Source organism: Rhinichthys klamathensis, unplaced genomic scaffold, assembly GCF_029890125.1.
Source record: "Rhinichthys klamathensis goyatoka isolate OS25496 unplaced genomic scaffold, OSU_Roscu_1.1 h1tg000035l_1, whole genome shotgun sequence".
Lineage (NCBI taxonomy): Eukaryota > Metazoa > Chordata > Actinopteri > Cypriniformes > Leuciscidae > Rhinichthys > Rhinichthys klamathensis.
In genome coordinates this window covers 2,371,175-2,385,721 of record NW_026606583.1, presented here as the reverse complement: position 1 = coordinate 2,385,721, position 14,547 = coordinate 2,371,175, and the positions used below count along the sequence as shown (strand labels likewise).

The 14,547-nt window shown below is 37.0% G+C and overlaps 2 protein-coding genes across 2 annotated transcripts; both read left to right on the top strand.

Annotated features, from left to right (window-relative positions):
- The first annotated feature begins 3,454 nt into the window (after positions 1 to 3,454).
- LOC130080417 (uncharacterized) lies at positions 3,455 to 4,431 on the top strand. The gene has a single exon (XM_056245768.1). It carries the CDS (start codon positions 3,455 to 3,457, stop codon positions 4,379 to 4,381), a length of 927 nt encoding a protein of 308 aa, XP_056101743.1. The 3' UTR covers positions 4,382 to 4,431.
- Positions 4,432 to 4,718: 287 nt separating this feature from the next.
- LOC130080416 (uncharacterized) lies at positions 4,719 to 11,496 on the top strand. Its single transcript, XM_056245767.1, has 17 exons — positions 4,719 to 4,887; positions 4,981 to 5,097; positions 5,182 to 5,384; positions 5,463 to 5,610; positions 6,524 to 7,213; positions 7,305 to 7,328; positions 7,514 to 7,620; positions 7,759 to 7,878; positions 7,973 to 8,020; positions 8,126 to 8,209; positions 9,588 to 9,638; positions 10,145 to 10,189; positions 10,285 to 10,349; positions 10,435 to 10,504; positions 10,724 to 10,877; positions 11,114 to 11,215; positions 11,351 to 11,496. The coding sequence occupies exons 1-17, from the start codon at positions 4,719 to 4,721 to the stop codon at positions 11,479 to 11,481; spliced, it is 2,328 nt and encodes a 775-aa protein (XP_056101742.1). The 3' UTR covers positions 11,482 to 11,496.
- The last annotated feature ends 3,051 nt before the right edge of the window (positions 11,497 to 14,547 follow it).

Genomic DNA, 14,547 nt, shown 5'->3' with positions numbered 1-14,547 from the left:
ATCAAGGAGAGATATTAGCGTAAAAACGGCTGTCACACCCATATGTAAAGAGTTGTACATTTTCTACCAGCATTGTTATAGAAGTTGATGTATAGCCTATGCTTCAGCTATGAATTCTTAAGTAGCTATATGCTGTCAGTGTCAATAGATGCTTTTTATGTTTTTATTAAATGTCTCTTTTAGCTATAGTCTCTTTCCCAGAAGCTTGAATTTTTGTCCAATTTCCTAAACTGCAATACTTATCATGAAATTACAGCTGGCGTTCACAGTGGTGATTCACTGACTCATTAAATGTAGAATGTGTCATCATAGTTCACACAAAGTTTTGCAATCAAAGACATGGCTGTTTAACAAGCTGTAAAAGACAAATGGTCCTTTTTGAAGAAGTCCATCATATGCACGAATCGATCCTGCTGATGTCAACGATATATTATAATAGCCTACATCATATTATACGGGAGATGGAAATTATCCTTTCAGAAAGCAGTGAGTAATCTGCATTTTCCCAAGTATGTGTGTGTGAGCTTTGGCACTGCTGTTCAGATCCTGTCACTAAGGTTTTAGTAGCCTAGTTCTTTTATATTATTTTCAGACTGTATTGAATGGGGCCATCTGGCCAATCAGAGCAGAGTATAGATCGCGGAAAGGAGGGATTTAGAGACCGAATTGAGTCGTTTGATAATAATTGAAAAATGTGGTGATGTGCAATCTACATTATGAGAAAATGAAAGACCTCCGAAACAAAATTAGGAACCTTTAGAATAGCATAATGGGGCACTTTAAAGTCACCCGTTTTGAAAATCAAGCTTTTAATGCTGTTTATGTCTTGGTGTTTTTAATATGCTTTTATGCAATGCTTCTGTCAACACCAATTACACCATTGCTGAGTATTTTCTCTTTAAAACTGTAGTGAACCAAAGACAGTCTCAAAAACGCGAAATCGCTGGTGTTTTTGACGTCACAAACTACCTTATAACCAATCGGGTCAACGTGTGCCGGGGCTAATTTGCATATTAATAGAACCGCGTATTAAAGGGAGATAGTACGGTGGCCGAGACAGCTCAACGCGCTGCAACTGAAGAAAACACATGCAAATAGAAAAAAACGCGTGCAAATAGAAAAAAACACCTGCAAATTAAAAAAAAACATCTTCATCAGTTTCACAACACACGTGTGCTCCAAATACAGAAACGCGCTGCAAAAGTTCACAACACAACCAAATACAGAAAATGCACTGCAAATAACACAGACCACAACGGAAATGTTTCCAGGGGAACCAAATAAGTGACGAACCCGGCTGGGACGTGCTTACTGCTCGTGAGCGTCCCTGTGCCCTACTCTCTTCGAAGGGCAGATTGCAGAGCCCTTAAAGTGGGCCTTTGGAGTGAGCAGGGCTCTAGTGTGCTGTTATAGCCGTGTGGAGCGTAATTTCCTCATTATTTTCACCTGGGATGTTCCCATGACAACGCAGCACGGCGTCCATCAGCTGGTCTTACCCATCTACCACAGAAATATAATGCTGTTAACATAACGGTTGCAAATACATTTTTATTTTTAGTTTACAAAAAAGCTTTGAAAATATGCGTTATATATCTGTGTGTCTCAACTTTAAAATTTTGGACCCTACATTACCTAACATTTCTTACGAAACTTTTATTTATGAAAATGTAATAACATGAAACAATTTGTACAGTGTAACTGATGTTTAGATAAATATCTTTCCTTCATGTTTTTCTTCTTTATCTTTTTTATTTATTTATTTTAGTTTCCAGCTCATTGTTCTTTTCTCATTTGTATTCTGATGACATTGAACATATTGTTAATACATTTTGTACATTGTATACAAGTTGTATGTCATAAAAAAATGTAATCTCTGTATGTTTTGCACAAATAAATAAATAAATAAAGTATTATTTTAAGCTGTAAGCACCAGCACGCATAGATTTATGGATATCTATGCCAGCACGTCCCAGCCGGTTCGTCACTTATTTCCAGTAGGGGTTCAGCTAAAAAATCGGCAGCTGGCAGCAGGAAGTAGCTGTCACTGGCAGCAGGAAGTAGCTGCCGTTGACAGCCGGAAGCCCTGCCAAATTAGGAGGGACCTGCCAGTTCGTGGCAGCCAATCAGTGTCGTCCAACGTAGCAGCAACCAATCATATGTAACTTCGACAGCAGGCCATTTTCATTGGTGGCGCCCGCGAATTTTCAGCAATGGCGGCTGTTTTTGGCGTGGTAAATTCGTAAATGAATTATCAGATTATAAATATTTGTTGCTCTGTAAATTTTAACTTTTTATGTTAGAGACAGTGTATCTGTGCCTATTGCAGAAACGCAGCTTGTGCACTGTGTGGTCCTGGTTTGTGAGGGGCTACCATTAACTTTAAATACAACGTTATTATTACCATCACCATTAAATATTAGCGTTTGTTAACATGGTAACTTAATCTATTGATTAGAATAAAGGTAATGCTGATTTATTGGAATTATTGACAAGCTCAGCCTAACGTTACACGTGCAACACTAATAACCATGTCGTTTTTTGTGTATTTAATTTTTCAGGGGATTGTCTGATATCCAACCATTTATTGATTTTTTTATTACTATTGCATTTTTGGACAAAACAGTTCTTTTAAGAACTACCTTTCTTTTTCTTACTCTGTGTACACCCTGCTCTACACCTCTTGTGTAACTGCCAATCAATTATGGCAGATAAGAAGCCAATTATTTACCAAAATCTTACTTACTAAAGTTCATTTGAGCAGAACATGCAAATACCTGCCCATGTTAAAGATGTAATTAGACTTCTAAAATGTTCTACCTTTATATGTGAATGAATTTGTGTTGCTATTTGAGATATGTTATTTTCTCGTATACACTGCATGTGTAGGAATACCCTTTGCTTTTGGAAAAGATGTCGTCTTTTCTGGGACAGGCAGTTGTCCCTACTGTACAACTGGGGTGATTTCGAGTCCTGAGCACTTTCAGGAAAAGCATGTAAAGCATGCCATATATTTTGAGGACAATGGCATCCGTAAGCATTGTACAAAGCACGCATGCATTTAACATGTTTGTTGTAAGTTAAAATGTATTAACATTCTCTTGTCTTTCTAGAAAAATATTGTGTTCCTTGCTTTTGTTTGAATGCCCGACAAAAAAATAGGTGCCATTGGCATTGCCCTAAGTGTCAGCACATCTTGTGTCGTGCCCCTGACTTTAAAAAGCACCTACATAATCATAGTATGTGCAATGTAATTAGTTAAATTTTAAAGTTTTGTTTCATTTTTATTTCATGTTATGATTAACTCACCTCATCTTTTGTCCTTTTTGCAGATCTTTCAGTTACATGCAAAATTACCAACAAGCCAGACAGTATGTACCTTTGATACTGGTATTTAAGAATGTTTAATATTTGTTGATCTTTGTTTACTTTAACATGTTTATATTGTCCCTCAGAAATGCCATCATCAGAAAAACCAAAGGCAGGGCAGCAGGTCAAGGAACAGCCACCTGTCATTTGTATTGATGAACGAAATGGGATTTTTGTCACCCCAAAAGATGCCCATGGACCTAGAGTCCCTGTTCACATAAAGAAACAAGTCGTCTCGGGGTCTATTGGCTGTGAGTCACCTCTGTGTCGAGATTTTATGAGGATTGGAGTAGAAAGTGGCAATCCAGGCGTTGAATGCGATCACCTTCAGAGAACCAATAGAGCTGTGTGCTATTCTGCACCAGCAGCACTTAGGGAAGACTCTTTGCAGTCAATGGTTGACAGTGGCCTGCTGTCCAAAACCCGACAAGATGAATGTGTGCAGCTAAGAAACAAAAGTATTGCTGGTGGTGTGGATTGTGTTTTCCCCATTTTTTGGCATGAGCATACCTCTGTCAGGTTAGTTTATTTTTCTGTGTTTACTGGGGTAAGAGACAGCTGGTGTCAGTTCGAAAGGACCAGAGTCTCTTTTGATAGCCATCTGGGCAAGTGGCACTGCCAGTGCCGCAATAGAATGAGAAGCTGCGTCCACAGATACATGTGCATGTGGTGGCTGTTTCAAGAGAAACCCCACCTCCTTTCCTGTCAAACTGACCCAAATGGTGAAGACAGTGATGTGGATGAAAGGGTCAGAGATGTTGCAGAGACAGAAGTGGCAACACTGGCTTCTACTGACATACAGAAGTTGACAGATTATTTGTGGCGGCTAAAGAGGGTGCCAGAAAACCTTCCACAGGATTTGTCAACAAAAGAACGCCAAATACCAGACTTCTTTGAACCCCTGGAGTCCAACTGTCCTTATTGCCCTGGTCCCACTCCACCAGCTTTGGGGGAGAGGGTACTAATTACACGGCATGGGACAGTGTATGGAATATCTTCAGTGACTCGAGGTTAATTTCAGAAATGTATAGATCTCTTTTTCATGTATTTTCCACAATGTGTTTAACATTTAATCTTTTAAACAATTTCTGTCTTCTCCAGATGTGCCAGTGTATGTGAAGGACTGCCTTGTTTGTAGATGTCCAGTGAGGTTTCAAGAATATCAGTCTGGTTTCCACAATTATGAAAACAGGACCTTTTTGACCATTCCCCTCTGTTCTCTTCTGACATCTGGACTGGCAGTGAGTGACTTAAAAACATGACTTGAATTTTACAAATAATTCTACATGTCAGGTGTGTGTCTGTGTGTGTGTTTATAGAATCATATTGCCCTTGGACGTTTTTTGCAAACAATGGAGGATCATGCCAACATCACTCTTCCACACAATTTGATACGAAAGGCATTTTATCATTTCTCTGCTCTGAGGGAGTACTCCTATGACTATTCATGTGTTCGATGTGGCCACAGCCCTCCAGTTTTGGTTGCAGATGGAAACTGGAAAATTGCATTTGATTTACCTGGTAAGTGAGAGTGTATTGTTAATTGTGAGTGCATATAATGACTGGTCTTGATATATATTTGCTGCTTTGCTCATTGTCTTGGTTGTGTATTAGCACATCTGTTTAAACGGCCAAATTTGGACAAAATCTGCCAAGAGGATACTCAAGTCAATGTGAGAACAAGATGGGAGACACTTGAGAAGGAAATGACTGCTTCTGGGTTCTGTGATGGTAAGTGCTATTTTGGGGGTGGAGTGGGGGCACCCATAGCTTACATCCTGAAATGAAAGTTTTATTTTCCTTTTTGCGTTTTAGGCAACACATTTGCCAATCCTTATTCACATCCCTTGACATACACTGCCTTTACTCCATGGCTGGGTAACTGCTCTAGGGTAAGCGATATTGTTCCAAAGACAGAAGTGTACAAAGGTCTGTCTCAGAAAGATCGTGCTTTCACCTCTAGCTGTGGCTTGGAGATAGATGAAGAAGCCATTTTGCAAGTGCTGGAGTCCAAAACTGTATGTAGTGTACCTTATTCTGTAATGATGTTTTCTACCATTTTTTTTTTCTTTATTAACCATGACTTTTATATTTAGCCAAAGAAAGAAGCCTTGGTGAAAGCCTGCAATGCCCTGGGAGTATCACACGTGGGTAGTACCACTGACTTAATTAACAGACTTGAGGAGCTACTCCTGTACAAGGATTTGTACCCCAAAATGTTTGTTAAGCTTCAAAAGGCTGGTGGTAAGACATTGTCATATGTTAAAGGGTTAGTTCACCCATTTAGGGAAATGTTGTCATTAATCACTGACCCTTGTGTCGTTCTAAACCCGTAAGACCTTTGTTTATCTTTGGAATACAAATTAAGATATTTTTTATGAAATCCGAGAGGTTTCTGACCCCTCCATAGAATGCAATGCAATAACCACTTTCAATGCCCTGAAAGGTAGTAAAAAGTCTGTCTCCAGTAGTTCAACCTTAATGTTACGAAGCAATGAGAATACTTTTTGTGCGCAAACCCAAAAATAATTTATTTCAAAAAATAATGATTATCTTCTCTTCTGTGTCAGCTATTCACGTAGTGTGAACGGTGCAAAGCTTCCGGGTTCTACTTCAGAATGCCGCGTCACTATTGGCCGTCTCCTGCGTCAGCATCACACGCATGTGTCGTGGTGATCACGTGAACCGTGTCGGCTAATAATTAGATGGCATTCTGCCGTGGATCCCAGAAGTGCTGCACTGTTTACCATGTCGGGAGACAAACAGAAAATAAATTGTTGAATAAAGATGTTATATTTGTTTTTTGCGCACTATGTATTCTTTTCTCTTCATAATATTAAGGTTGAACCGTTAAGGTTAAACTATTTTAAAGTGTTTTTCACTACCATTTTGGGCCTTGAATGTTGCAATGATATTGCTGTCTATGGATGGTGCAGAATCCTCTAAGATTTCATCAAAAATATCTTAATTTGTTACGGGTTTGGAACGACATGAGGGTGAGTAAATGATGACAGAAATTCCCGATTTTGGGGGAACTAACCAACCCTTTAAATTGTATTTACATTTCTTTCTTTCTTTTTTGTCATGCATATGAAATGTTTTGAGGATGTTTAATTTTAAAATTTTACACCATTTTTCTTTGTTTTGCCAAATGGAGGTGGTGTTTTGCACATGACCTGCCCACACTCTGTGGTGTACTACCAGTCAGCACTGTGGTGGCAAGAGTCAGCCCGTGATCATGGAGATGCTCTTTTGAGCTTTAAACACCCTCCCACAGTGTATGTGTCCGACATTGCTGGACGTGTTGCAAGACACGTTAATAATCGCACCAACCAACGTTTTTTCCAGCCATATGATGGACGACTTTGTGAAAACACTGCTGCACACATCCAGGCAGCAGCGGAAAAACGACTTGAAGTCCGGTTCCCATGGGTGACAAGTGTTGGCTTCTCATCAAGAAAAGTCTCTGAAAATGAGGCCACCTATTCTTCTGACACTTTGTCCTCACTGCATCCTGTGACAGGAACCAATGCAAGATTCTCTTTGTATGATCGGTTCCATCAAAAAAATCAAAGCAGACAAGAGGAGGTTTTGAGAAGTTTGAAATTGGCACCACACTTAGCTTCTCTTGTTAATTCCTCCGTAGCTGAACAGCTAAACCGGGAGTTGTCTTCCAGCAGATATTCTTTGTGTCAAATGAGGGATGAACATTATATGTTCTCCCTACGACTGTACTTTCATCTTCACAACAAAAGAGTTAATGAAAAATACACAAAAACTTTGAAGATGCAGGCAAAGCATTCAATCCACATTGGCCTACATGGGAAATTGACATTCAGGAATGAAGGTAGTTTTAGTGATTACTGATTTTCAATATTGCCTCTAATGCCCTTTAGATTGTTTCAATTAGCCATTAATGTTTTTTGTGTGCTCTACAGGTAGTACCACAGAACTTCAAGAAGGTAAAGTTGACTTGAATCACTTCAGTAATTGTAAATATCAGGTTTAGGTTTTTATATAAATCATTATTTGGTAGCCAATATCCCAAATGTGCCATGTTTTAATACAAAATACCTGATGGAATGAAAACCATAAATCCATTTTAATCATATTACTTCACCATATTCTAAACTTCTGTATTTTGTAGTTCCACCAAGTTCACCAGAGCCTGACACAGATTGCTGGGGACGGACAAACATACGTGCCAGGAAGGAAACCTCAGATTTCCAGTTGCAAAACCACCCAAACCCACTGGTATGTTTTCACATAAGGAACACAATGTTCAAATGTATTATAAACTGTCTTGATTTTAGATTTTATCTAAAATTTGACATTGACATTTGACAACTAACATTTGACTAAAATTAGTCTGTTCTATTGTTACTGTTTTAGTTTGATCATGTTTTGGATGGGACCCAATCACCAGATGAAATCATAGGTGCCGTGGGTAAAACAGTGTTGAAAAGATCTGACTTGATGTCTTTAGGATTGAACCAGGAAGTGGAGGCAACAGTTAGTGGATATGTTACACAACTTTATTTTAATATATTTTAAGTAACTTGTGATCTATTTTTTTTACCTAACATTCCTGATCCTTATGCAATAGGTGATGAACTGTTGCCTTTCTCAGTTATCCCACATTGCTGGAGAGAAGGTATTATGGGTGTCATTGACAAACCTGTGTAATATAAAGTATTAATGATATTACATATTTGTGCTTTTAAAATTAAGTTGTAACGTGTTTTTTCTTTTTTTACAGGGCAAGGATGTTCATGTTCTTGATTCATATGTGGTGGCCACTTGGCAACCACCTTTGAATTGTGATCCATTTCTGTCCCTGCCGGTAAGTAGTTTTAGAAAGTAGGTTTGATATCCTCCTTTAAAGGGACAGGTTGAGGGTGAGTAAATGATGACATAATTTAAAATTTGGGGAGAAGTATCAATTTTAAGTTATCTTATTTAACTTAAAGTAGTTTAACTTATTGTAATTTCTCAGATGAATTGCCACATTCCAACAATATGCTCTGTTTGTTGTTCCTCTGTTCACTCCAACAGACTGATGCATCCTCAAAAGACTGCATCCTATTTCCTATATGCAAATCAGGTCACTGGACCCTGTGTGTAAGTTGTTGATTTCTTCAAATACCATTCGTTTAATTTTGGAAATATCTTAATCATTGTTTTCATCCAAGGTTTTGCCTGACAGCCATATTTGATATTGTTCATTTCTATGGTAATCATAATTAGACATTAATTGTATTCCCTCTTTATCTTAATAAAAATTGTATACTTAAAAATTAAAACAAGAAATAACCAACCTACACACAGGCAGGCTATATTGTAGGAAGTTTGCTTTGTGTATTCTGCAGGTATTACTCCCGAAACTTAAAAGGATACATGTCCTCGACTCCACTGACCCTAGAGGTTATGGAGATACTGACTGTGTATCAATGTTCAGGTTTACATACTGTATAATTCCATTCCATGGAGTTCCGTGGGGCAAAAAACTGTTCTGTGTTCCAGTTGAAGTTTTATGCATTCTATATACTGTATATATTGTTAATATTTGTTTAATTTTATATAAATCTATACAAAATATAATGGAACTGTTCATTGTTCCATATAACTTTCACCCCCAGTTTTACAGACAAGTCTCAAACTAGTCCCAGACTAAAATGCAGGTTTAACTGAAAGCAACTTCTTAAAATGTCAGTGCCATTGTTTCTTTTAATATTCACAACAGTAAAAAAAACTTCTAAGGCTTGTTTATAAAAGCTACTTCAATGTCCTAATTGAACTAAGGCCTAATCCTGGCATAATCTAAACCCTGTCTGTGAAACTGGGTTTCAAAGTTTTAAAGTCCAGTGGTTCAGTTCAACACTTTGTTCTCTGGCTTTAGATGGGCATAGACAGTGGCATAAAAAAAAAAATAAAAAAAATACACCTGCTCCCTAGTTCTGGTAACTGTCATGTGACTATACCTGTCTATACCCCTCTCTCCCTCTCCCTCTCTCTCTTTCCCTCTTGTTCTCTCTCTCTCGTGTGTATAAAATAATTAACTTTTTCCCTTCTTTTTAAGCTCAATTGCAATAAAGATGGTTCCAGGATCTTGGAAGCTTGTTAAAAATAAGGTATTGATTTCATGTTACAACAATTGATTTATTTGCCATCTTTAGTGCATAAATAAAATGTAAATTTTTCCATTTTGATTTCTTTTCTAGGGTGTTCCAGCACAGTTAGGATCTGTGGACTGTGGAGTATTCATGCTAATGGTAAGTAATTACGGTGTTTTTTTTCCCCCCATAACATTTATCTTAAGGATAACCCAACATCCATAATTGTCATCAAAAGACTATCAGGCTGTTCCCAATGAAAATAGAGTTTCTTTCTTTTTTTCAGGGATTGACAAGTGAATAATTTGATCTATATTTGTAATTATCAAAGGGGTGTATAATACCCCTTTTTACAATATGTAAAGTAAGTCTCTGATTTCCCCTGAGCGTGTATGTGAAAATTTTAGCTAAAAATACCTTACAGATAATTTTTATAGCATATTGCCCAGGAGGAAGCTTGTGTATTCCCTACCAGTTGTTTGTTGTAGTCCTCAAAAAGTGATTTCTGTATAAAGAAAATTCCCTTTGCTTTGAACTTTGATCGTCGTAACTTATTCATATTGCAGATGTTGTTTATGCTCAAACAGCAACATTACACTAACTAAAGTTAGAAAAGTGAAATCATAATCAACCACCCCTTTAAAAATGTGTTATCTGTCTGACAGTATGCACTGTACAAGGTGTTTAACTGGGAGTTTGACTTCACCCAGGTAAGCACTATCCCTTCTCTTAATATTTTTTTAGGAAAGGTATTATTTTTGGACATTTTAAACATCCATTTCCAAATTTATCTTTTGCTTTTCAGAATGATATGGCCCATATCAGGCGGTGGTGGGTGAATCTGCTATTGTCAAAAATGACAAATGGAAGGTATAGATAGAATATGTAAATAAAAACTATTTTGGCTAAGTAATGTTTGGTAATGAAATGCATGTTGTTTTTGTTTTGTTTTTAGAAAGAAGCGCACATCAGCCATGTCGATCAGTGAGGAGGCAGGACAAGTACAGAACATCGAAATCTTGATGGTAGTAGTACATTCAATATGACAGAAGCAAAGAACGAACAGATTTCAAGCCTTTATTTTCTCACAAACTAGTAGCTTTATGACATATCTTATTGTTAAATTAAATGTTTTCATGTATTACCTGCACCCATAGGATGCACATTTTGTTTTAAGGGAGGTTAGGTCATGATGTTTGGAAATGGCAGTATTCATTTTTTGGTTTGTTTGTAATACCCAATAGTTGCCAGACGCTGTCCTGTCTGAAATTCTTCTTCACGTGGTCCTTGAGGAGGGTGATTCCGGTTTGTTAAATCTGTCTTTAGTTTGTTCTAAATTCAGAAGTCTGGTGGATACAGACTCGTTTAGGAGGAGGGCACACTTCTGCTGGCTTGACAGTATGTTTGTATTTACTTTCTTTTACACATTTGATTGAAATGTGGTTTTAAAATGGTAACTGAGAAATGTATTGGTATGTTGCTCCAGAGACGTGCGACCTCTGACATATATAGCAATTGTAAGTCGCTTTGGATAAAAGCGTCAGCTAAATGAATAAATGTAAATGTAATTATGTCTTCAATTATTCTCTTTTTAATCATGCTCATTTTTATGCTCCTCAAATTGAAATATTCAGGTGTAACAAATTGGAGAGAGAAGACATGTCAAGAATATTATCAGATGTACACACTGCAGCCCTGCAGACACTGCAATGACATTTACAAGAACTGCTTACCAGGTGCATCAATTATGAATGAAAATGTGCTTAATGACAAAATGCAATAAGAATAGTCATTCATGTGGCTGCATCCATGTGCACTGTTAATAAGGTAATTTGGATATTAATCTCACAATTTTCTTATGAATCCTCTAGGTTATGTTGGAAGAGGAAAACGAGGAGAAATGCAAGGTTTTTACTCGGAAAACACCCATCCAGGGTTTTGCAGTGATTGGTGTCAGCTGCTGGAGAGTGCAAATTCGTTCACTCTACCAGTTCCAGTCTAAAAGCCTACTTAATCATCTAACTCATCTAACTGCGTAGGACACAACATCATGAGATCGGTTCCATCCAGCACACGGCTTGTTCATCCTGCTACAATCGGGTAGGAGGTACAGGTCCCTTCAAGCCAGACTGGCCAACAGCCTCTATTCTCAGGCAGTTAGACTGCTGAATAACACCATCCCCGGCTACCTCCTCCTCTCACTTAATCCACTCACTTAACACTACCCAACAACTACAATAACTGTGAACTGGACTTTGCATTGTTGCAGCACACACAATTATACACATTTTCTGGTTAATAGTGATTCTTTGCCTCATATGCCCTTTCCTTGTTTGTTTTATGTCGCTTTCCCTGTTTCCTTGCTATTGTTAATCTCGTTTATCCGTCTATTATGCATATTATCCAACATTGCAATAATTGTGACCGGACTTTGCATCGCTGCAGCACATACAAGTATACTCTCTTTTCCTGGTTACTATTGATTCTCCGCCTCATACACCTTCTTTTTTTTCTTTTTTTCTTGGTTGATATCTGCCGCTGTGTCCTGTTTACAAAATATGCCCTTGTTGATCTCTTATACCTCATGAAATTGCACTGTCGACTGATGCCCTAATGTAATTTTGTTGTATCACTGGAATGACAATAAATTATTATTATTATTATAACTAATCTTTCTTTTTTTCTAACTAATCTTTAACTTAACTAAAATTCTTTCTTTCTAACTTTGCTAATAAGCTAATAGAAGAGCTCAAGTCTGAAGAAGACCCTCATCAGTCTGTTTTCTGCTGACCAAGTTAACTTATGTGATCGGATTCACAGAATTGTATGTGTATTTCTTTAATGAATAAAGTGATCATTGTCCGTACTATCTGAGGAAGGAGTGTTTTATCAGTATGTTTTGGTAGTCTGTCCTTATAATGATGAGCTTAGGCCCTCTACAACCTTGGAGGAACTGCGATTCCCTTGTGCTTTTGTGTGTGTGTTGAATGATCTGTGCAGGTCTTGTGATATGCAACAACAGACCCCGAGATGCATTTCTACGACCTCCGAGGTCATCACCGAACCAAGTCTTGGACTCGGATGACAATTATCTTGATTAATGTCGGCTTATCTTCTATCTATCCATAAGTGTAGAATTTAGACTTTTCTCTTAGCCAATCAGAAGTAGCCAACATGTATGTACTGATGTCATTCATGCCCCAAATATCAAGCCTGTTTCAAAAGTTACAGCTGCTTTATTAAACAAATACAAGAATGTATTTAAGTACTGCAAATGTAAAACTGAACTTAATGATAGCAAAATATGATTTTAAATAAAGGTCATTGATAAGACAATGTTCTTTTTTTCTTTTAGACAGGACTTTCATTAAGTTTAATGAATGTTTATGTACATAGGAATTAATTTATGCATGTATATATTTCATTATTTAACAAACATGTATACTCATTCATAAGTTATATTTATACACGTACAAATGCATAATTTCAAGTGTAGCTTGTTTTTTTGTTTCTTATTATTTCTATGATCTTCGTAACTTGATTTTAATCAAATTATATAAAATAATTACTAATAAAATGTAAATAAGTACAAAAATTATATATAAATTAATATAATAATTATTTGCCTGGCTAAAAGCGGCATACACCTCCGATTTCCGGTTATAGCGGCAGCTGACGTCCGGTTTTATTGGCAGGTACGGTCAGCTGTCAACGGCAGCTACTTCCTGCTGCCAGTGGCAGCTACTTCCTGCTGCCAGCTGCCGATTTTTCGCTGAACCCCCTCTCCTTATTTGGTTCCCCTGGAAACATTTCCGTTGTGTTCTGTGTTATTTGCAGCGCGTTTCTTTATTTGGTGGTGTTGAGTATTTGGAGCATACATGTGTTATGAAACTGATGAAGATGTATTCTTAATTTGCGGGTGTTTTTTTATTTGCACGCGTTTTTTTCTATTTGCATGCGTTTTTTTCTATTTGCATGCGTTTTATTTTATTTGCATGTGTTTTTTTCTATTTGCACGCGTTTTTTTCTATTTGCATGTGTTTTTTTCTATTTGCATGTGTTTTCTTCAGTTGCAGCGCGTTGAGCTGTCTCGGCCACCGTAAGATAGGGTGTAGTTACAGTCAAGCAATTTTAAGGCATGAATAAAAAAAATTTCAGGGAAAAACGTTTAAATATGTAATTTTGGTGATCAAAGATGAGTTTTAAGGGATTATTGACAACAGGGGAACTTTAATATTTTACACTTATATAATCACATTTTTACAATTAGGCCTATGTGAAACATTATAAAGCTTGAAGTCATTAAGTGAGAACAATTTGGTTTGGGTAATATTAACAATTTTATAAGATATGCTTAAAGTCCCCCTGTAGTCAATAATTTTATTCCTTAAAACTCATCTTTGATCACCATAATCACATATTCCTTGAAAAAAATTATCCATGCCTTAAAATGAGGCAATGCTATGAATATGCAAACTGTCTTTGGTTTACTGCAGTTTTAAGGAGAAAATACTCAGCAATGTGTTGACTTATGAATTTGCTCATGGTTTGTATATTAAAAATATAGACATATAAACAACATTAAAAAATAATTAATCAGTTTAATCATGGTCATTGAAGTATAGCATTATGTCAAATCCACCTGTAAATAAAGATTTAATCTCTTCTTAATTAAATGTTCTACATCAACCCAGAATAGTTGTGATCAATGCAAAATAAAAATAAAGACTTCCTTGTCACTTCTACAAGCATCACACGAGTAATCAATGTTTAATTTAAAATGCTCAGAACATGTTTAACTCGATATATTCTATGCATTCTATTAATTGTTTTTGCATCTTTGTTTCAGAAATGACATGATACTTGCAGTCTAGTGGAACTCCTTGTCACTCAAAGTAATTTACAGTAAATAGATTTTTTTAAGAAACAGGGCTCCTAAAATTAAGGGAGCCCTTGCCCGTGCTTAAGTGTGCGGTGGTGACAAGGAAGTATGGGTTTGTAAGTATCTACTACTCAAGTAGGCAACCCAGGTGTTAAAAATAAATGATCCTATCAACATCACTTACCT